This window comes from Oryzias melastigma, linkage group LG19 (genome assembly GCF_002922805.2).
Source record: "Oryzias melastigma strain HK-1 linkage group LG19, ASM292280v2, whole genome shotgun sequence".
NCBI lineage: Eukaryota > Metazoa > Chordata > Actinopteri > Beloniformes > Adrianichthyidae > Oryzias > Oryzias melastigma.
Window position 1 is genome coordinate 13,690,168 of NC_050530.1, and position 22,901 is coordinate 13,713,068.

At 38.0% G+C, this 22,901-nt stretch overlaps 1 protein-coding gene and 1 long non-coding RNA gene across 5 annotated transcripts in view; one reads left to right on the forward strand and one right to left on the reverse strand.

Annotated features, from left to right (window-relative positions):
- Positions 1-839: 839 nt before the first annotated feature.
- The window catches only part of LOC112154180 (calcium/calmodulin-dependent protein kinase type II subunit gamma), a gene marked incomplete in the record, with an annotated part of 37,751 nt that continues 15,689 nt past the window's right edge, over positions 840-22,901 (forward strand). For 2 of the 3 annotated variants that reach the window (XM_024284932.2, XM_024284933.2), the window contains 5 exon segments: positions 842-1,457; positions 3,916-4,010; positions 14,793-14,852; positions 21,057-21,111; positions 21,216-21,281. In XM_024284932.2, coding sequence (XP_024140700.1) covers positions 1,393-1,457; positions 3,916-4,010; positions 14,793-14,852; positions 21,057-21,111; positions 21,216-21,281 — 341 coding nt within the window. 3 annotated transcript variants of the gene reach the window in all.
- On the reverse strand, positions 5,711-9,993 carry LOC112154181. Of its 2 annotated transcripts, XR_002920612.1 has the most exons (3): positions 9,909-9,993; positions 7,460-7,545; positions 5,711-5,801 (listed from the first exon to the last, which is right to left on the reverse strand). It is a non-coding gene; the product is annotated as an uncharacterized LOC112154181 (long non-coding RNA). The 2 variants fall into 2 exon arrangements; XR_004949738.1 differs by lacking the exon at positions 9,909-9,993 and having other exon boundaries at positions 7,460-7,683.

Here is a 22,901-nt window from a genome sequence, read left to right on the forward strand (position 1 = left end):
GTGCTTTAAGAAAACAAACAAAAAAGCATAAATCAACCAATATAGTCATGCAGTTAAAATAATGACTAAACAGACATATAAAAAAAGGGGAAGATTTCACACATAGTGAGAAATGCATTCAAATAATAAAAAAACACAAAATAATAGTATTAGAATTAAAGTATGTTTTTGTGATTAAACTGGACATTAACAATATGTCAAATAATAAACAAAAACTTAAATTTAATAGAGATTGAAGTATGTTGGTAAAACCAACAGAGAACAAATGCTAAACTTCACTGAATCTCTGCAAGAAGGTTCATGTTGACATTAAAAATTGTCCATCCATAAAAAATTAAAAGCAATAATAAAGGGGGATTTAATAAATAGATATAAGGCATTTAACACGATTATTATTTTCAGCATAATTGATATTTTTCAAAGAATGCGCCTATATTTTGTAATTTTGTAAAACGATACTGTTTGTATGAATTAAAATTTGGATTTAGTTGAAAAAATGACCATTTGAGTAGCTAAACTTAATGCAATGCCCTTTTAGAAGTGCTATTCATTGTTATGCTTTTGTTTATGATGCTTATTTTTTATTTTATCAGTTCAAAATAAATAAAATAATTAAAGAAACCCCATTTAGAGTCCCCACCTACTCATATTTTAGGCTATTTTGAAATTGTCCCCAGTGTTTTTTAATTATGATTGTCATTTTTTGCCAAAATCAAAAACCTGTGTCGCTTTCTAGGACATATTTTTGTTTGTGATCCTTTTTTTCCAGTTCAAAATAAATAAAATAACTAAAAGTGACATTGACAAGTTTTTAGTTGTTTTTATTTTTTTTTTACTCCTTCTGCAGAAGTTCTGGTGGAATCATTGTGCTCACTCCCCAGAAGCTTGTCTAAGAGCATTTTTCTGCTGCATTGTAGTTTGGCCCAGAGGCTGGGTGTATCCCAACCAGTGCAGTAAAATGATGCAGGGATGTTCCCTGCAATAAATGAAGGGTCTAAGGGTCATATTCTGCACCGTTCATTACATCATAATGTACACATCTTTTTTTAAAAAGAAAAAAGAACTGATTCAGTCTGGATGAGGTTAAAATTTTAGCTTCCCAATGATTCAAATGACTTCATTGAACTGATGACACTGATCTCATGCCACATATTCTCGCGAGAGTTCCTGCCCTTTACCGCACACAAACACACACACACACCATCATCACTATTCTCCTCTCGCCAGCCCCTCCCTTTCCGTCTCTTTTCGACTCTCCTCTTCAGTCTTGCTTGCCTGTCAGTAAGGTACCCTGGTGTTGGAGGCTAGGCTACCCTCCTCTCGGACACAGTACGACAGCCAGCCGCCGTCGTGCCCCAAGGCTCGGGCTCCCCCCCTTTTCACGGTCCAACAATGGCAACTACCGCTACTTCAACCCGGTTTACCGACGAGTATCAGCTGTACGAGGAGCTCGGGAAGTAAGCAGCGAAATGCATCGTGTTTGTCTTGTCCCCCACCCCCGCAACCTCGCCTCACATTATTTCTGCTTAGCCAGCTAGCAGGTGATATGTAGCTGGGACGGCTTATCGTCGAGGAGCAATAAATACTCCGGAGATTTGTCATTAAATAGCTGGTTAAAGTGGTGGTGCAGTCAGTAGAAGCCACCTCCGCTATTGGCTAACTAGCTGCTCCCGCAGTAACGGCGCACTGCTCAGTTACTAGCCAAAAGCGCTACCATGCCGATATTGATAAACTAGCCGAGTTAGCCTCCTGTCATTGCGCCTTTTCTCCCCTCTTCTTTCTTTAAATTCCATTTCTGTGTGCCCACATTTGACTAAAATAGCTCATCTAAATTTTTTTGTAGCTATTAATTTTATGTTTTGCTTTTTTTTTTTACCCTTCGTAATTGGGGCCCCGAGAGACGCCGGAGCCGTAGCCCTCTGACATTTCACCGGCCCGCGGGTCTGACAGCTCCGTGCAGGCGTGCCCGATCTGCGGCTGTGGTCGCCGGCTAACTAGGCCTACCACCTATTTTTTTAAGAGGGGTAACAGCTGCAGATGATTTGTGTAACCGTGTTGAGTAATGCTCTGTACCTCTGGATCTCTCGTTTAGGAAGTTATTTGTGTGCAAAGCCGATTTTTTTAGTGATCAGTTTCCCCCCTATCGCCATCGATAACCAGTCTTCTGATTATGGATCGATTATTACATTTCTTTATAGTTAGATGTATCAATTTGTTAAAGACCCACTCCATTAAAAAAGGCGGTTTTGGTGTTTTTAATCACTGTTAATCAGGAGCTGACAAAAAAATGATTTTTGGAAAAAAAGCTAATTTGTGACGTAAAAAACTTGCAAACAAATAGATCGATGTACATCTTCGTCTGAACTGGATATCTCTACTATTTCTTGTTGTTCCAGTAATGTTGGGTTGGGGTTGTGAGGAGCTGTAAGCTAGCGGGAGAGAGTGTAAACAGAGGGATGATGTACTCAGGTGAATTTCTTATGAGCTACTGCCGCTCTGCAGGAACTTGTTCACCTTTCAGCACATCCTGTCAGATGCTGCTTCGCACAGGTGGTTTGGCAGAGAGTTTTACGCCGGATGCCCTTCCTGACACAACCCTGTATTTTACCCAGACTGTGGACCAGCACAGGAACCCTTTGAAGCTGCATTGTTAGACAGTAGCATGGAGGGTCTTGCATAAGGATCCACACTAGTTTAAGCTCATCATGCTCCCTGGGAAGCAGACCCTGGTTTCCCACGCACCAGTTCTACATGTGGACATCCATGTGAGCCACCCAGCCTCTCTGCAGAAACTATGTTGATTTTACCTAAAAACGACCATAATTAAACGACCATTGGAAACTCAAAAAGGTTTATCAATGCTACATATTGATCCATAATAGTTTTTATTCCATCTTTATTTAAAATTCAGTTTTTGATTTTAAATAATTTAACTTCCACATATATCCTTTTGGATTCAAATGGCAAAAACTGGACTAGAAATAACCCAAAGAAATTCAGATTGATCTATTTGGGTGATCGGTCAGACCTGTGGGCGTTGTGGGTCGGATGTTGGTGTAATAATGGCCAACAAGTCAGACCACCGTTTCCTCGGTCACAGCATCCTCCGATGTGCTTAACAAGTGAAACCTTCCCACTATAATCACAGGCTAACTCCAGATCTTTTGCTGACATTTCTTGGCATCCGTCATGTGTAAATGGCAGTGATGGCTGGCAGAGCCGCTCAGACGAGTTGATCTTCACTAACCCTCCCCGTCCTCTTCTGGACACGGCTGTTTTTGTCGCAGCAGCCTTTTGATAATGCATTTTGCTCTGTCGCAAGTTATTAACATCGAGGCCCTGACTTGTACTTGTGTCACCTGTCACCTCTCGTTTGCTGCTAAATAATTGAGACTTAGAGCAGAGTTGCAGGGGTAGAGAGCAAAGCCGTGTAGCAACACTTCATTATATCTGCAGTAGTAAAACGCAGCCTTCCTTCATTGAGGAAAATGTCACAATTAGATTCTTTTAGGTTGCTTAAATTGCTGCAAAGTCAAGAATATATTTCAGCAATTGTAATGCTTAGAGAAGAATAAAGAGATTTTCTTCTTGATTGACATAAAAAAACAATTATTGTTCCCAAAAATTACCCGAAGCTCCTGGTTATTTACTTTCAATTCAACATCTTATGTCAAACTGCTGCTTCACGCTGAGCTGAGATGATTATTATCATTGTTTTCACAAAAAAGTCTGCGTGAATCAGAGGGAGAGACTGAGCTGTTGCCATACATTCACAAACCCCTGCCACACGGGTGGATTGCAGTTTTGAAATGTCGCACTTTGTGCATTTTTTTTTTTTTTTTTGTGTGTGTGTGTGTGTGTGTGTGTGTGAGTGTGAAACTGAGCTAATTTTTGGTTGCTTGTGTTCTCTCTTAGGGGAGCTTTTTCAGTGGTGCGTAGGTGTGTTAAGAAGTCATCGGGACAAGAATATGCTGCAAAAATCATAAACACTAAGAAGCTGTCTGCGAGAGGTATGGTTAACACCATCGACACACACATGCAACGATATGCTTATGTCTGCAACTGTTTTTGGTATCTGACATTTATTTAAGAATGAGTTTGTTGATATTGCAAATGCCAAAGCACTTTAAAGACCCACTCTGACAAAAATTGTGTTTTTAACATGTTTTTGCTGCATTTTTCTTATGATCTTTGAGAAAATTAAGCTAAAAATTCAATTATTTCTAATGAGTAACTACAACATTGCTCACAATTTCTGCTGCACCGGTAATGTTAGGTTGGTGTTGTGAGGGGCTGTAAGCTAGCGGGAGGTGCGTGTAAACAAATGGATGTAGGTAGTGGTGGTGGGCTTACTCTTTGCCAACAGTTCCACCCACAATTTAGAGGCAAATTTATGATGAATATCCTGGAAAGCGACAGGTGTTTTTGATTTTTGGGTAAAAACTGCATAATCATAATTAAAAGACCACTGGAAACGCTTTGTAAATTAAAAATATGATAGGAGTAAGACTTTAAACTCATGAAAGCAGTACAGCTAATATAGCGTTGACCTTAAATGCTAAAACCTCCCCAAGAAAATGAAGTTACAATTACCCTGCTGTTGTGTGGAAAATGCATATGTTCCCGCTTTGGCCTTCTTTATTGTAAATTGCGAGCATAAACAACTTTCCTGTAATTCCAATGGCGGCCAAAATCTCACAAGTTATGGTATGGATTGATGGCTTTTATCTGCAGCTTCTTGATGATTTAATGAAGCTTTAAATAAAGCGTGAATCATGTATTGAATCACTCTCGATCGCTGCTCTCTGGTTGCATCGGGAAATCAGTCTACAATTAATTTCTTCTCCCGCTTCATGGGAACGTTAAAGATTGATGTTGATGTCTGGTTTTGTTATTGAGACAATGTTGTCTGCTTGAAGCTCTGCTTGCTTTTGGTTTGGATAAGTCATTGGCTTCTTTTTGAATCACCCAGATTTTGTGTGCTCCACTCCTGATTTCCTTTATTTTTCTTGGCTTCACACTTCCCTCCTGCGTGGCTTCCCTCCTCATTGCCTGTTGTATTTCTATGAAGGTGGATTGGTTTGTATTGAGGCTAATCCACTTACGCTAAATGTATCTTGTCAACCGCTAAGACCCCACAGATTCCATAGGCGCCTCTGTGTTTACCTTGTTGTTGTCCGTGTCTGATGGTATTTGTGTGTGAAAGGAAGACAGAGGGAGCGGGCAGTTACACTAATGGAGCATGTCTGTTTTGAGTGAGTGTGTTGTAATGCTATTATTGTTCAATCCCTGCCATAAAGTGTCCACATAGAGCAGCTTCTAGCATTAATGTCCCACCAAGGAAAAGTAAAGGCTCAGCACAAAGCTGTGGGCTTTTTGCAGAGGCAGGAAGTACAGTGTCAGCCTTAGTATATGTGTTTGCCTCTGAGAAGAAAATGGCTAAGGCAGAGGAGGATTTTGATCAGCATAGTTGTGCATGGAGCTCAGTCACACTCTGCAGCAGTAAAACAAACCGGGCAGACACTAATGAAATGAGACTAAAGAAGACGTATTGGGGTCTGAAAATCAAGTTTTATTCTGAGAAGATTTGAAAAAAGCCGCTTTGCCGATGCACCATACGCCTGCAGGCACTCGAAAACAAAATAGCCACACTAGGTGGCCTCTGCATGAGCAGGCAACTTGCCCGATAGGATTTGGGTGAGTTTTTTTCCCCCTGTCAGGCTGACTGGGTGAGTGTGGCCTCATGCATGGCCCGGATGGTAAGTCTCTCAAAGCTCTGGTGAACACTGCAGTAATCTTTGCTAAAGGGTAGAGGAAAGAAAAATGTAAGGAAACCAGTGACTCAAAGACATAACATAGAATACGATTTTTTTGGGATGTTTTGGCGTGAGATATTTAGTCAGGAAAGATGCAGGTAATTTGCAGAAAATACTGTTATACATTTTTTTTATCTTCAAGTTTCCTTTAACTTTTGAGTGTAAAATGTATTTATCTTCTGTAAAATATCTGCATCTGTTTTAATATCTTAGCTGGTTTATTAAATCGGACGGCAACTTCAGCATCGTCTAACAAAAAAGATCACTAAAACTGATATTTTCTAAAACTAATAAACATGAATCCCCATTTGAGCAACTCTATTAGCAGCATCTTAGTAACAGCACACAGACAACTGCTGAATATTGCATATTATTATTATGGTCTGTGGGAACAACTGTCCCAATAAATCCGTACCATATCTTCTTCTGTTTCCTATCTGGCTCTTTTCTAGAAAAAAAAAGAAAATTTTCCGAATAAGTTTGTTTTTTATTAACTTTGCTAGCTTGGGGGTTTTAATTTAGCGGTATGAATGTAGCGTTTGCGACATGTGACCAAATGACTTGACATGTGTCGAGTGAGTCGGATTTGGTGGTAAGAATCCAGTAGTTTTCCAAATAAAACATCTTTCAGATAATAGGATATCAGATAGGGTTGGCTTGAAATATTGATTAGAGGCTAGTTTTAAAATGTATTCTTATACAGTTTCACTTTATTTGAAATGACACTCCCAAGTTAAATGTATCCCTTGTAAAGTTTAAACCTAAAGTAATAAAAACGTATTTTCTTAGGACTCTCTCCAGAGGTTTTGTTACTAATTGTTTCCATTTAAAGAGGAATAAACATGTTTTGTACATAAATAGTTCTACATTTTTGTATTCTAAATCACTGAATGCCCTTTAAAGAGCACGTGCCTTAAATGGAGTTGAAAAATTGACATCTCTATGTGCATCACTCCTATCCTAGACGATTCAACATGTCTAGTAATGTGGACCTCAACCAGAGAGATCAGTCCTCTCTCTGTGCACATACATGACATAATGCTTAGCTTTGATCTCTGAAGAGAATACATGTTTAATATTTATTTTGTATTTCTGATCATCCATTAAGTGTAAAGACTGCTACACAGTGAGTGGCATTGCACTGCTTAACATAAATGCTGTGGGTTTTTTGCTCTCTGTTGCACAACCTACACAATTTTCAATGGAAATGGGAAATGGCATGTTCTTATATAGCCCTTTTTACACCTTCAAAAACCAAAGTGCTTTAAAAATCTCTTACCCATTCTCACACACATCCATACACAGATGGCAGCAGAGCTGCCATGCAAGGCGCTAACCAGGCCACTGGGAGTAATGTGGGGTTCAGTGTCTTGCCTAAGGACGCTTAAACTCACGTGGGCGGGCAGAGCAGGAAGCGAACCAGCATAAAGGGATTCATAAAATCACTGGTCTGTCTAAAGCTGGGGTGTCCAATCAAAATCTTGCAGGAGCAGTATTTTTCCCTCCTTTCATTTGTCCCTGCCTTTTCATTGGTTGAGTATACCTGATCAGGTAATCCGCAGTAGGAAGAGTAGAGAAAAAACAACAAGCAGGACGGCGGCTTTGAAGATTGTGTGATGCAGAGTCCACATGTGCTGCTTTACCTTGAAAATCGAACGGGTAGTTTCTGCTTTTTCACGCCGTTCTTCCTGTCTGCTGCATCCTATTTCTGGCAATTGATCCGTTTCATCTGCAACAGCATGACAAAATAGGCTGTAAAGCTTAGCCGTGTGCTGGGATGCTTCTTAAAGGCGATGCTACGCTACTGGTGTGAGCACACTCACTGACTAGACTCTACTTTCTACTGTTGTTTTCCAATATACACTCCACCCCCAGTTGATGTGTCCAGGGTTTGAGACTCTGCGAATTACACAAATCATGTATTCCCACATTATGACTTATCATTATTTCTGATAAAGGGGAGAAAATGATACGTCATATATATGTCATATTTTGTAGAAATTCGTTGCACCAAGAATATTTGCATTCACTCCTTGTTTTTGTTTGTCCTTGATAGCATCTGCTGCTGTTTAGACCACGGGAAGCTATAGACACCTAGGCATAAAATTGTAAAATGGTGTTGCGTGGGTAATTACATGCCATCCCTCTTGTGAAGTTTCCAGTATTTACCAGTAATTATTATCTGGAGCACAGTAAGTGGTGTTCCACTCCTAATGGTGGTTGGGTTTTGTAAGAGGACTGAATTGAAATGTGTGGCAGTGGATGCTTTGAATAGTTTGAGCTTGCCGTTACACCAACTGAAGGTTTTTTTTTGTCTGTTTATGCTGTGCATGAAGCACAAGCAAGCATTAAAGTGCGCACAAACTCACATAGGACTTTAGGATTGGCTGGTTGTAGCTATGTTGCCGATATTATGCTGACCTCAGCTTTAAAAAGGTGATGTCTCACTTCTAAATTGTATGTGATGTTCACGCTTACACATACATTTTACACAGAGAGATGCTGCTTTGATGATGTGCAATTTTTTTTTGTTGGTTGAAATAACGCCCATCTTTGACTGTTTTCTGCAAACTCAAAACAAAAAACAAAAAAACAAACACAGGCCTTCAGTGTTTCTGTCATGCTCCGGGGCTGTATAGTTGTCTCATTTAGAATGATTCCCATTGTGTTCATCACTCAGCAATCTCCCACGTTTACACCTCAATGTAGCGGCTTGGGTTTTCCTCTCCTGTCGCTAAAGTCTTTTATTATTAATATTAACAGCACACTGCTGAGCTTTAGCTGTTTGAAAGTGTAGTAGAGTTCCACGCCGCTGATGCTGTACCTACATGTCCAGTTTGTTTCCTGAAAATGTTTTACTTTCTTTAATGTATGTTTTCTTGTATGGAGATTGCAACAAAAGTTACAGACAGACAAAACCACGATAAGAGCTGATGGCACCGTGCATTTGAATATTATGTGTGTAAATTGGTAACCTTAAAAATTGCACAGAGCTGTGTGCATCTGAAAAGCATCTCTTTTATATGCAACCTATTCAGTTCCACTGAAAAGTTGCAGATAAAACCAGTCACAGATTCTGCTGCATTTTAAGTTGTTGCACTTAAAAAGATGAGAGGTCTGTAATGTTCATCATGGATACGCTTCAAATGTGAAAACCAGAATATATAAAAAAAAATCTAGGAAAGCAAATTTTTTTTTAAGAATTTATTTGAATAATGGTGCAGAAATAAGAATTATTTAATAAAATGATTTAAATAGAATTATTAATAATGGTGCAAAATATAAGAGTTTGGTCAATGATAACAGTTCTTCAGAATACCTTATATAACTCTGGTTATTAATAAGAGAGCTCAAACATTTCCTGTAAGCTTTTCAACAGGTTTGGATTGTAACTGCGATTTTTGGTCCATTATCCATGCAGATCTTCTCAAGAGCTGTGATGCTTTGAAATTTTTGCTGGGAAAAAATACTTTCTACTACCTCCAATGATTATTTGTCGACTTGAGATCCAGAGACTGGCTTAGATAGAGCACTCCAGAACCTTGAAAGGCTTTTCATGTAGTCATAGTGTAGTATTTGGGATCATTGTTTTGCTAGAAGGTCCAGCCACAGTTCATCTTTAATGTTCTCTCTGATGGAAGGGCGTTTTTGAACGAAATCTCACCATACATAGCCCTGTTCATCCTTTCTTTAATAAATAACCCTGTCCCTTTCAAGAAAACCAGCTTCAGAGCATGATGGTTCCACCCCCATGCTTTACTGTGGGTGTAGTGTTCTTTGACTGCAACTTAACCAACATTCTTTCACCTCCAAATATGATGAGTGGCATTAACACAAAATAATCCTATTTTGACATGACATTCTCTGGATCATCCTGATCTAGATGGGTTCTGGAAAACTTTCAGTGGACCTTTGGATGAGCTGCTTCAAGCATGGGGACCTTTGGAGCACTGTAGGGTTTAAATCCATGATGAGTTGGTATGTTACTAGAGTAAGCTTTCTTACTGTGGTCCCAGCTTTCTACCAGTAAGTGACGACCGTAAACAGAGAAGGACAAACCGGCTGTGACGTCACCCATAGAAAACATCTTACCTCTGGCTTCAGCCAAATGAACCCAATTCAGCCAACAATTTTCCATGATATGGACACCACTTTTTGGAGCCAGTCGACAGTGATTGGTCCGAGTCAGAAGGAGTCATGTTTCTATGGCAACTAGTTACAGCAATCTTGATTAAGCTCATTCGAAGTCCACACAGAAAGCGACTCGTGAGAATCTGTCAAACGTTCCTTGTGGGGGCCAGCGGGCATCAAATGCTTTTACAGAGGCATCTGATTGGTCAGTTTATAACTTGAATAACATGCGACAAAGAAAAATATGAAAAAAAAATGAATTCGCAAAAGAATGTTAAAAATTGATCGGAGCAAGAATGGTTATTCTGACAAATGTAATGACTGAGTAATAGCTGTCTATTTCTAGAAGTTTCTGGGATTTTGGCTTCTTGGATTCAGCAGGTACTTCCTATTTTGAATGCAGTGATGGACAGTCTGGTAGATTGTTAGTGATATTGTATTTCTTGCATTTTCTAATAGGTCCTTCAACAATAGATATCTTGTGGTTGGTGTCCTTTACTGCTCTTTGGTCATGTTAATGGTGGAGTGTGAGTGTTTAAATGTGCGTACAGTTGTCTTTGATATAAATAACCAGTTCAAACATGCAGCATTAATACAGGTAATGAGCGGAGGATAGAAGAATGTCTTAAAGAAGAAGTAACAAGTCTGTGAATAACAGCATTCCTGCTTGTTTGTATTTTCTACCCCATTGTACAAATAAATTCTTTAAAAATCCTACAAGGTTCTCACAGTTAAAGCATACCTACGATAAACATTACAGACCTGTCTCCTCTTTTTTTAATTGAGGAAACTTGCAGAATTAGTGACTGACAAATATTTTCTCGACTCGATGTGAGTCTTAATCCCACTATTACTTCAGCCTCTTTATTATATTATTTCACTATTATAAACTCTTAGGCAAAATATTTTTGAAGGGTGATGTTTGCTTGTTAATAATTATTTATTTTCATGTATTCAGTCATTGTTCCATAGTGCTTGCTGAGTGAAATTTGTATGTTTTCCTTTCTCAGTAAATTTAGTTTTTAAACACAGTAAAGATGATAAATGATGAGGCTTAATATCGCTATCAAACTACTAAATCAATTTGACTTTGATTCACAAGTTCATAACTTGATTTGATTTCCAAATTGATCAGATATTTATGTTTGTCTAATTCATATAAAAACTTTTCTAATAACTAGTGGTTCACACTGAAAATTGAAAAGAAAGGTATTTTTATGTAAAGTTTTATGAATTTTTTTTATTTATAATAAGGATTGGTGATCTTTGGGGTAACCAGTGAAAGACTGACAATGCCGACCTCCTTCTAGATATCCATCGCGTGTCGATGCTTTTTAAATTTTTCTCAGCATTTGCAAACAATAACCTTTCATGGACAGAACAGCTTCTCCAAGTCTTCAGTCAGACCTCATGTGGCTGCTCCAGCAATGTTTGTGTGCACGTCAGGTCCTCTCCATCCTCCTAAGCTAATGTAAGATGGCCGTGGGCCCGCCCCATGGCGAAGCAGATGGCCAATTAGAGAGCAGCAGGAAGTGCCAGTAATTACCCTCTGGCGTTTCTTTCCTCTGTACTTTTACCACACACTCACACCAACAAATAAGGAGATTGAATGAATTAGTGAGTGCTGCAGTGACACTGCACCAAGGTAGACAGTTGTACAACACACACACACTCACACTGGGGAGCTGTGATCCTCTTCAAGCAAATGGACGGTGCATGTAATCCTCCCTCCAACTCTGTCTGTTCCTCTGTCCTGCGTCACAGGTGTAATTAGGAGGTTCAGTTCTCACTGGTGTTAATTCGCTTTCTTCCAGAGAACAGGGAAATCTACTCCAGCAGGAACACAACAGGGAGCTTAGTAGAAGGTAGATTGGAAAAGTGTAGCACTGCGTCACAACATAGTTTATTAAAACAGCTGACTCCAGCGTTCAGAATAATCCAAATTAGCCAAGAGTTAAAGAAAATGATTCGATGAAATGAAAGACATAAAATTTAGAGACATGCTCAAACAACACAGAGCACTACACCTCTGTTTAATATTTCTGGCTCTTGTATTATGCATGTAGCTCCTGTAGAAAACAGTTGAATAAGGTGGTGTTTAATGGCTCGGCCACAGCATGAGAATTTTATCTAAGGTTGTTGCTGCTCTGGGGAAATGAATGCAAATCTTAGCCAGTCAGCTTCTTTGTCATGTAATCGCCATGGAGCTGTGGAGATAGTTGGCTCAAATAGCGATAACACTCACATGCACGCACATCCACACTGAGTCATGCAGGATCTTTTTACAGTTCTGCCTCCAGACCTCTGACCTTATCTGCAAAGATTTAGGATGTTTTTACAACTGCAGCATCACCTAATGATAAAACAAATTTGATATATTTAGATGACAAGGTTGCTGATTTTCCTTGTTAGGTGATGTTGAAGTGTAAATCATAAGTATTTTCTCACTCATCTTTAAACATAGCCATCTTGCTCAACATGCCGTCATGTCCTGCACTAATTACAGACTCAAACGAGGTCTTAGAACACAAAAAAAGCGGCCATCATTCGATTGGAGCCCAGCAGCCACAATGCTTAACTCTATGATGACCTTCTGACACATTAGTCAGCGCTTGCTATTTAAAGCGCATGAACACTGAAAGGATTGGTGCTTTGAAAAAAAGCTGTCCATATAAGCAGCATGTAACATTCAGACGAACAAGCATCTAAGCTATGACAAGTTTAACAAGGAGGAGTATGGGTAATTAAAGATTTCTATCTTTTAGAAGATTGAAGGAGAGCTACAGGAAACTCAACAAGTGTCCTTGTGTACCAGCAGTGGTAACAATTTTCAAAATCCTCATTATTAGTGCTTACTGAATTAAAGGTGAAGTGGTTTAACACAAGGAGGACAAAAAGATGACACAAAACTGAACCTGTGGAAAAGCAAGTACAAAATTGTTGCTCACATAATCTTGAAAATGGTCTTTAGAATTTTTTTAATGGATTAAATGCCCTCATTCAGAAAGCAAAATTGGGTAGCTGAAGAAACCTTAAACTATATCCATATATATGATAATTTGTTACCTTTGGCACACAAAAGAACACATTTTCTATGAAATACGAGTTGCTTTCGTGAACTCTTTCCTACTCGGAAGTAAAATGACTCAATCTTTGAGGCACCGCCTTTCGCTCCTTGCGGGTGCCGCCCATGTCATGACGTCACCTCGTTTTCCCCACAAAAACGAACAACATCTGAACTTTTGCAAAGATGGGTGTGAATATTGTGCATATAAAATGAAAGCGTTTTGCAGATCAGGGTTTTAAAGGAATACTAAGAGATGCCAGAATGGAGCAAAATACTGCTTTGGTGTTGTTTTTCGTGAGGAATTAACATTATTATACACTTAAAAACAACCAAAAAGTTGATCTCTGCATTATTTTATGGATTAATACATCTAGGACTGATGTAATGCTCCTGTAGTGAGTATAGCTTTGAACACAATACGTGTTTCAGTTGCATAATCTGAAAGAGTAACCTGGTAGATTCTTAGAAGATGGTTGCTTTCTTGTCTGTTCATTGACTTGCATGTTGGGAAATTCTATCCAGTAGCAGTGATTGAGAATTTGAGCTTAAACCCTTTAATGCCAGAGAAGTCGACGGTGACACCTTAATAACACGCCCTCTGACGTACATTAACTCTTCAACCGTTCAGGCAATCAACATGAATCAGGTGATTTTGACGCATAGAGAAGCAGCTCATATCGGCTTTGTGGCTTATTGGTACAAAGCCGACAGATTCAGCTGATTCACGTTGATTGCGTAGGCACTTCCTTATGGTGAAGTGTTGCATATCAGTGCAAGGCTGCTTTTTTTCACTTCCGAATCTGCTGGAATTATGTTAAATGTGTTTGGTGAAAAAGTTACAATAGCCAAAAGAATGTCAACACTGGAGATAAAGCGTTAAACATGAATTTGGTGTATAATTCCCAGTTCTATTGCTGGAATTTTGCAAAAAAAGCTGTGTTGAAAGTAGTTTTTTTTTTATACTTCAAACCTTGTGATATTGGACCCTTATAACATCTAATTGCTTACTTGATCACCTTATCCACCTCTTGACTTTTCATTCTGTCCTTCCTAAAAATTGTGTAGCATCTAGTTTTACCTTTAGATGATTAGCTTTTCACTGTCTCTTTAATGCTAACAAGTTATGTACTGCCTCAGAACTTTGTTTGTTTACTAAATAGTTTCCAACTAACTACAAGTCTATGAAGTGTCAATCATTTTCACTCTACTCTGTATGGTTACATGCGTGTTGCAAATCATAGCCATCAGCCACAAAGAGCACATTTATCTTGAGCTTTGTTTGTGAAACAGACTGAACTTTAAAAATGAATCTTTATCTCTAATATCCCATTCATTCATTTATATTTAATACAAATGTCTCTTTATTTGCCTCTTTGTATTCTTGTAAAACCGGAAGTTTTGTTCTGACATGAGATTTCCTTATAATGGGAAGGCAGTGGGAGGTATTTCCACTCCATACTGACATTTCTTTTTGTACAGCGTCACTGATGATGGAATGTAAAATGAAGAGGTAAAAAAAAAAAGATTTTATTTGTTTTTTGTCTCTAACTGTTATATCTTTTGTTCTATCAGCTACGATTGTTCTAGCTACAGCAGTTGGAGCCAAAAAACAAATAAAATATATATTTTACATTCTGTCATCAGTGACTATAGAATTAAAGCAGTAAAACTGTATAGATAGATTAATCAATAAACTAAATTTATTATGTGGTTGCTTCCATCACCAAAAACACTGATCTTATATTAACCATCATGTCTGCTTTTTTTTTTTTCCTCAGACCATCAGAAACTCGAGAGGGAGGCCCGGATTTGCCGTCTTCTGAAGCATCCCAACATTGGTGAGTTCTGAACACAAGTCTAAAAACACATAATATTTAGTGGAAATACTTTGGATGTTTCACTCTGCCTTTGTAGCTTTATTTAAAACTCCAAACGGGTACATTCGAATTTTTTCCGTTTGTACGAAAAACTGTACAGAGCAACTTCTAGTTGCACAGAAAAGGAAGACCTCACATGGTTATGTATCTAGAACAGTAATAATTTAGGTAACTAAGCAGGTAAATGAGGAGGCTGATTGTTTGACCGTAGTCTGAATAATAAGGAACAAAAAAAAAAGACAATGAAAGGACAGAGTTCAATGCTTATAACATTAACTAATGGAAACTTCTGTATTGATGAGGCATTCAAAGAAAAGGCCTGGCACCTCACGGTTTCTGTAGTTATTGCTTCACTCTTAATTGGATCAATCCATATGTTACCAGCTTAGCATCTGTGTGTAGTTTTGTTTAGGGTGTATTCAGACCAGATACATTTGGTTTGCTTACAGTGTCCCAGAGTTTTAGTGAACACACCCAACAGGACCCTGGTCCAAGACCAGGAACTGCCCACGAACCTATCTTTTGATGTGGTCTTGGTTTATTTCCAATCGGACTGAACTTCTTTTTCCTTTTGAGTTTCCTCAGTCTTAATTGGCTCCATGCTTGGAGCAGAACAACTGGACCAAATCGGCCACCATAGCCTTACATTATGTGAAGTAAAAAGAGTCGGAATGAAACAACCAATATGCCATAATATGAAGCAAGAATGAGACACATTGAAATGTGGTCGGATGAATGCAAGCTCATTAGAGCAGCTTTTAACGTGATACACATTGTCTGGAAAACAGTGTAAGAAACAATCTATATGTCACTTATCAGTGTACCTTTTTCGCCACTGTATCCTCAGTAATTGTCTTGCAGCATGCCTCCACTGTACCAAAAAGCAGTAAAAACTGTCGTACCTGACGTTGACACAGGCATTCAAAACTGGTCAGAAACAGAAAGTTTGAATAAGTGAACTACCTTGACAAGCATAGGACTTCCGTTAGTCTTTCTCTTGTTTCTTTGCCCCACGCTCATACTTCCTAGCCAATGTCTGAACAGATCTTTAGTCACGTGTTTTTGTTTATAAGCTTTGATTCAGAGCAGAAATGTCTGGTTGAAAGTCAGTCTGAGTACAGACCAAACTCAGGTTCAAGACTAGATCTGGACCAACTGACTTTTCCAGTCTGAACACACCCTTAGGTTTTAGCTTAAATGATGCATCTGACACAATATTACAAAAAAATGATAAAAGATATCTTCATGTCATAACAATCAAACTTGAAGTTTGCAACTGCAGCATGAATTGAAAAAGCAAAAATCTTTTGTTTTTCAATGCAGACATGAATATCAAAGGCTTTTCTTAGTGATATTTTTTTGTATGCAGGGTAGAAAGTTTAGCTTTGTTTGTGCTTTTTTAAGAACTAATTTCTTTTCTTTTAGTGTTTTGTGAGGTGAAATTAATTTAGTTGAACCTTATGACTCAGAAACCTGAAAGTCAAGCGTGAACTTTTGAGAACACACCAAATGTCTTTGTGATGTTCTCCTTTTCATCCTGTATGCTGAAATTGTTCATCAATTTATTGCATATTCAGAGTCAGAGTTTGAATGTGACTCTTTTCTGACCATTCTTGATCAGATAAAGCTTTAAGGTCTCGTTTTTGTCGTGCTGTCACTTTAAAGGACGAGTACCAACTGGCCATGAGAAAAGGGTGCCCTGAAATTCCTTTGATTCATGAATCCAAAGTTTTAAACTCTTTCAGTTGAGAAAAGCTCAGACACTATCAAACCAGCACTTAAGATTGCTTCGTCTTTGCTGGTTATTCTATCATTTCTTCTATCAAGAGCATGCATACTGGTTGAAATAAATGAGTAACCATAGTAACTGCATTTTCTGGACAATGTCATCTGATGGAATCATTGACATCTGATGTGCTTTCCCTTCAGGAGGTTTCATCCTCCGGGGAGCAACTGAAGAAGGGCTTTGTTGGACATTCAGGCTTGAGTCTTGTTTGCAAGTCTCATCTAATATGCAGCTATGCTGTTAGGATGATGAACTGTTGTCTAGAAGCCTTATTGAAAGCCCTAAATGTGACATGAGGTTGCAAAAAGTAACTGTGGTTAATAGAGTAGCTGTACAGAAAATTAAAAACCCACTGGTGAATCATATTTATTATTCTTCCAATCTTTTCAGTACTTTTAATAGATTATGGATAGTTTTATTTACTGTATGATACTTTGAAGTAGCTTCTTGTCTATGCAGCATTTTGGTTTAGGAGATTCTGAGTTGACTGTTTAGTTTTTTCTTTATGAATGCAGCCAATAAGTGGCAGACATTTGTCATGACACTATTGATTGGCTTAAACTAGTATTTTACTACATTTGCTGCTTTATAGTAGAATGAATGCATAAATCCACTTAACCTTTTCTGGTCATTTGTATCAAAAGTCCAAAAAAGCAAAAATAATTTACAAACTTTCCACCTGATGTTACTGATTATGAAACTGAGGATTCTGCAGTAACAAAAGGGTATAAATAAAAGGGTCCTTTCAAAATAAGAGATCTCTTATGCAATGTTCACACCTGGCTTGGAAACATACGTTCAACTAGACACTTCCAATGAAAAGTCTATCTAAGTGAGCATAAATGCTAGTTTTAGGCTTTTGCATTCAAACATCCCTACACAAGTTTTTAAGTTAGTTTTCCGGTTCTACGTACAAAATGTGTGACCATTAAACTTGAACCAGTTGAACTTTGACTAATCGGGGACTCGGATTTGGCAGTTACGTTTGGGTAATCTCCTTTTCAATACAAGGAAGTATCACCCATTTAAAAATTGATCAAGGAGTTAAAATTAATGCTTTCTTTCGTATTTCTGTCTTTCGTCTGTCCAAATAGAGCTGGGAAAGTCTAAGCCTGGAGCAAGATTTGCACCACTCGGACATTTAGTACGAAGTCTCTTTCAATTGTTGATACGAGTCCTAGTATCTGGTAGCCACAGTCCAGTGCTAAAGTCCACATGCTAAAAGTGAATTCAAGAACCCCTGTTCATCACCTGCCCAGTGAGAATGTGGCATTATGGTTATCACAGCCTCCACTTCCTTTGTTAGTTTAACAGGTTTTCTGATGCATTTTGATCTGTGCTTGTGACAAATATTCATATTTGTCATGATATTTCTATATTTGACCTCAATTTTAGATTTCTGAATGTAGTTTTGATATTCTTAACTTCTGTTTAGCTGATGCTACTACGTAGATAAAAATAAAGGCATTATGAAACAAATAGAGATTTTTATAGGAGATTGACACAAAAGGAGAAAAAAAATCAATGACACCTTTATTGGTACTGTCCATTTTTTTTCTTCTTTTCATGTCCTAGTTTTCCTGCCCCCCTCCAACACTCACTTGCTTCACCTAGTCTTTTTTTGTATCTTACAAAGACTTCCCTTTTTGTCTTGTCACTCCTCTTCTTTTTGACACATCTTGGTGTCATCAGCATGTCAACTTTGGCCAAAAGAGGGCACGCACAAAAAGACAGATGGAGAGATGAAAGTAGGAATAGCATGAGGCAGATGGAAGGAGCGCAAGAAAATGAGAGGAGGAGGAGGAGGAGGAAGGGGGCAGGCGCTCTTGTTTCTTGCTGCAGGGGCATCCATCTTCATCCTATTATACAACTGATATTCACTTTACATGATGATAACTGTCTTATCTGCCGACGCTAAACCTAAGTTGTATTTCAGCCTTATACCCTGGTTCCTGCTCACTGCGTCTCACTTTGTCATTCTGCTGCTGTGTGACAGGAAAGCTGGGGTGGTGACCACATCACTGCGCTATTATAACACCACTGTATGCAGCATTCTTCAGGCAGATTTAGCCCATGTCCGTAGAAACAATAAATATCATTAAAATCCTTTTTTTTATAGCTGGGTTCCTAAAAATTTTCCTAATTCAGAAAATGTATTGTAAATCCCTTATTTAAAGTCAATAATTGTATTTTTTTGTCAAAAAAGGCTTTTCTGTTGTGATTTTTTTTTTTTTTTGGGATAAAGAATTTATTTATTTATTTATTTTTTTTAAAGTTCAATGTTTGCTTAGTTATATGGAAACAAGTTTATCATAACCAAACTTATTTATTTTAGAACAAAACTGAAACAAATATTTAATCGAATACACTGTCCTGATAAGTTGTATATAAGCCTGCTTTTTTTAAATATATACTACTCTCTGGCATGACATTTGGGACAACATAACACTATCGAAAAAAAGTTTTAACAGCAGTAAAAAATGTTTTTAAATTCACTTCTTCTTTACATCTCAATATCTGTTTTCATGCGAGCCACTTCCAGTAAATGCAAAGTGTTCTTGTCACCTCCTGCTGCAGCATCAGGCAGTAACGATCTGAGAATACAGACGTGCAGCACATTTATGTAAGGCAAAAGCACATCTCAGTTATGTATTAGAAAGCATGGTTTCCACTGAGTTTAAATATATTAATAATTAGCAATGCAAATGACTTGGACAGTGGGCTGTTTAAACCAGGAAGCATCGCTGCAGTCGGTCGACTCCTCTGCAGCTGCAGCTGCTTTGCCAAACTCGTTGTTAGTGTTATACAATGTTGTGTTTGTAAGCCAGTTTCGTCACTGACACGCAACAAGCCGCCATCAGACTTTTCTGCATTTAGCACCGATTTGCATTTGTCGGTTTGAGCCCTTTTTTTTCCCAGAGTTTAGACTGAAGAGCAGGATGTAGATGCACTTACAATTTAAAGTAACTTCCTGCCTCTGGCTCTTTCTCTCTTTAGAGAACTGTTGTTACATAAACAGCGCTGAATTAATGCTTTTTTTCTGCATTTGTTGTACAACTTTACCGCTCAATTAACCCATCTCCAATCAAAAAAGAAATTCAAGAGAATATGTCTGACGTGTAAATATCTGTCGGTGCCACTTACATGTAACCACACATCTGGATTTGGCCCAAACTGGAATCTTTTGTCCCAATAAGGGATGAAAGTTGAAAATCCAAATCTTTTACTACCCCATGGCTTCCCCTTACATTTAGCCCTTCAAACAGAGAGTTATGGTAAAATGGTGTCTACAAATTAGGATGACACTACCCCTTGATGACGTCAATGATAGTCATTGGTCACCTATGTTGGCGCATAAGCTGCCAGCGCTCGGAAAATGCACAACATCAGCTGTAAGAAGTCATTACTTACATTTAAATGTAAAACTCTGTGCTTCGGAGAACGCCCATCTGAGGAAATGCATTTCTGTGGATCACCCTCACAGTGGAGGGATAAAGAGCCCTCCGCCGCTATGACTTCCCCCTTAAAAAACACCCTACCCTTCCAAATTTCCTTACAATCGCAGGGGTAGGGATAAGCCGGAGGGGTAGGGGAAGAATACAGAGTTGGTCTTCTTAGACTTAGAAATTCCCCTGGTTCATTCAAAAAATACATTCCTATGGATTTTTTTTCTGCTGTTTTATCTCCAAATGTATATAAATATTGTACAGAAGAACGTCGAAGGTCAAAGAATGACTACAAATCAAAGACTCACTACAAAGAAAATTATGTTTTGTTTTTTACAGTTTTTAACATTTTCTTGTGGTATTCTTTTTATGCTAGAGGATATATAAAATAAAATGATGTTTAAAATTGCACTTCTGAGAATATTTTTATTCAGATTGGTGCATCATTGACCTATTTTAGTCTTTAACATTTTAAATAACCCTTATTTAACCAGGTAAGTCAGTTGAGAACCGATTCTCATTTACACTGTCGACCTGGCCAGGAGGCCTCGCATTCATTCATTCATTCATTCATTCATTCATTCATTCATTCAGCATTCTCATTCATGTGTTCTGCCAGCAGCTGCTGCCACATAATTCCTCTGCAGGAGTCAATGAAACTGTCAACACGGGCTTGGAAAAGGGCTGCACATGTCCGTCCGATCTGTTCTAAAAACACAGACTTTGACTGTCACTAGTTCAGAAACTGCATACAAAACACATTACATACAGGAAGAGTCCAGCCAAAATGCTTAAAAAGAGTACAGGAAGTACTGGAAGTGTTGCTGAATTTGTACCCCATAGCCTTTTCATTGTTATGCATCTTTGCAGAAAATTATTTATATTATGTATTTATTTTCGTGACTTTTGTCTTTTTTTGCCTCTTTCCTGCAGTGAGGCTCCATGACAGCATTTCAGAGGAAGGCTTTCATTACCTAGTCTTTGACCTGTGAGTATTCTCTGACACTCGCACACACTGACATTTTATCCAGGCCTGCGACAGCACTTTGTTTGTATGCTAACACCTTCTTTCTCCTCTCCTGTCCCTCCCAGTGTGACAGGAGGAGAGCTTTTTGAAGACATTGTAGCCAGGGAGTACTACAGTGAGGCTGATGCTAGGTAAGCACCTCCTGTCGTCACAATAAATATCATTTTTATACACTTTGATGTCTTGATCTCTATGTAGATTTTAAACATAGGATTAAAACGAAATTTATTTTTTCTTAGAAAATATCTCAAAGAAACGTACACAGAAGCTAAATTTGAGTTTTAGACACAAGTCAAAGTGAAGGCCCGGGGGCCGGATCCGGCCCTCCGGGTAACTCTATCTGGCCCTCCAGATCATTTTATTTTATTGTTATTAATAGCCCGCAGTTATCTTGTGCTCATTTCTAACGTGTATAATTTTGACAAAATATATTTTTATGGAGGGTAAAATATTGAAAGTTATTTAAGGTTTAGGTTGATTTATTCTGGAATAATATTCCTGCCTTTTTATTATTCAGAATTATGTTAAAAAGTTACATTTTTAAAGTTTTAAAAATTGGCATTCTGCTAGCTTTTTGGACTATTTTGGCATTTACTAAGATTTCAGCTACATGCTAGCTGTTTTGGCCAATTTAAGCTTTTAAAAAAAAAATGTTTTAGGCTGTTTTAGAGTTTAGCACATATTTACATACTAGCTGTTGGGCTAATATTTATACTCTATCTGTTTTGGGTAATTTAGTTTTTTTTTTTTTTTAATTTTTTAGGCTATTTTAAAGTTTAGCTTATTTTTCAGCTACAGTTTTGGCTAACCTAACTTATTTTTTTTGTTTTTTTAGGCCAATTTGTCATTTAACTAACATTTTAGCTGGCTATCAGCTTAAGCATTTTCAGCCATTACCTTCAGTGATTTCAGCTATCCGCACTATTATCTTAATCGGCTAAATTCCGCTTACATCATTCAGACTAGCATTATCACAGGTAATGCTATATATCTAGTTTATAATTATGTTAAAAAGTTACGGTTTTAAAGTTTTAAATATGTGTTGATCCTGTTCTGCCCGCGACCTAAGGTGTGGTTTGGATTTTGGCCCCTTGTGCGATTGAGTTTGACACCCCTGCACTAGAATATTTATATATTTCGTCCAAGAAAATGTTGTAATGCTTGTAGATTCTCTGTTTGGATAACAAAACGAACTTCTAAAACTTTTCCTGTTGCTGTTCTGTCTGTTAGCAGCTGCATTAGAGGCTGTGCTTTGAACACAAACATTCAGATCCACACTCCTGCTAATCCACACAGTATTGGAATAAATTCAGATAATTTCTTAAGCCGAGCCCGCCCTCTGACCCATTAACTTTACCAGAGTCATGGCATTCACTTAATCCTCAAACAGTGGATTTATACAGATACAAACTTCGGAGTAGAAGATTATGATGGAGGGATATATTTGTCTTCATCCACATCAGGGATGAGAAAAAAAATGTTCTGTTTTGCCACAATGGGAGATAAATACATCTGTATTAGCATTTGCAAAAGTGGCATTGCAATTATAGCAATTAGTTTTAGAAAAAAAAGTATGTTTCAGTTCTTTCTGCCAAATGGCTTCTGTTTTTCCCTCTCTTGTGGGAGGAATTGTGGAAAAACCTGTGAAAAGCTTTCAAATATTTCTTTATTCCATTGTTTTCCTTGAAAATCGTTTAGAAAAACATATCACTCTTTTGTTAAGATGAAATAGTGTTTTTTTTTTTTTTTTT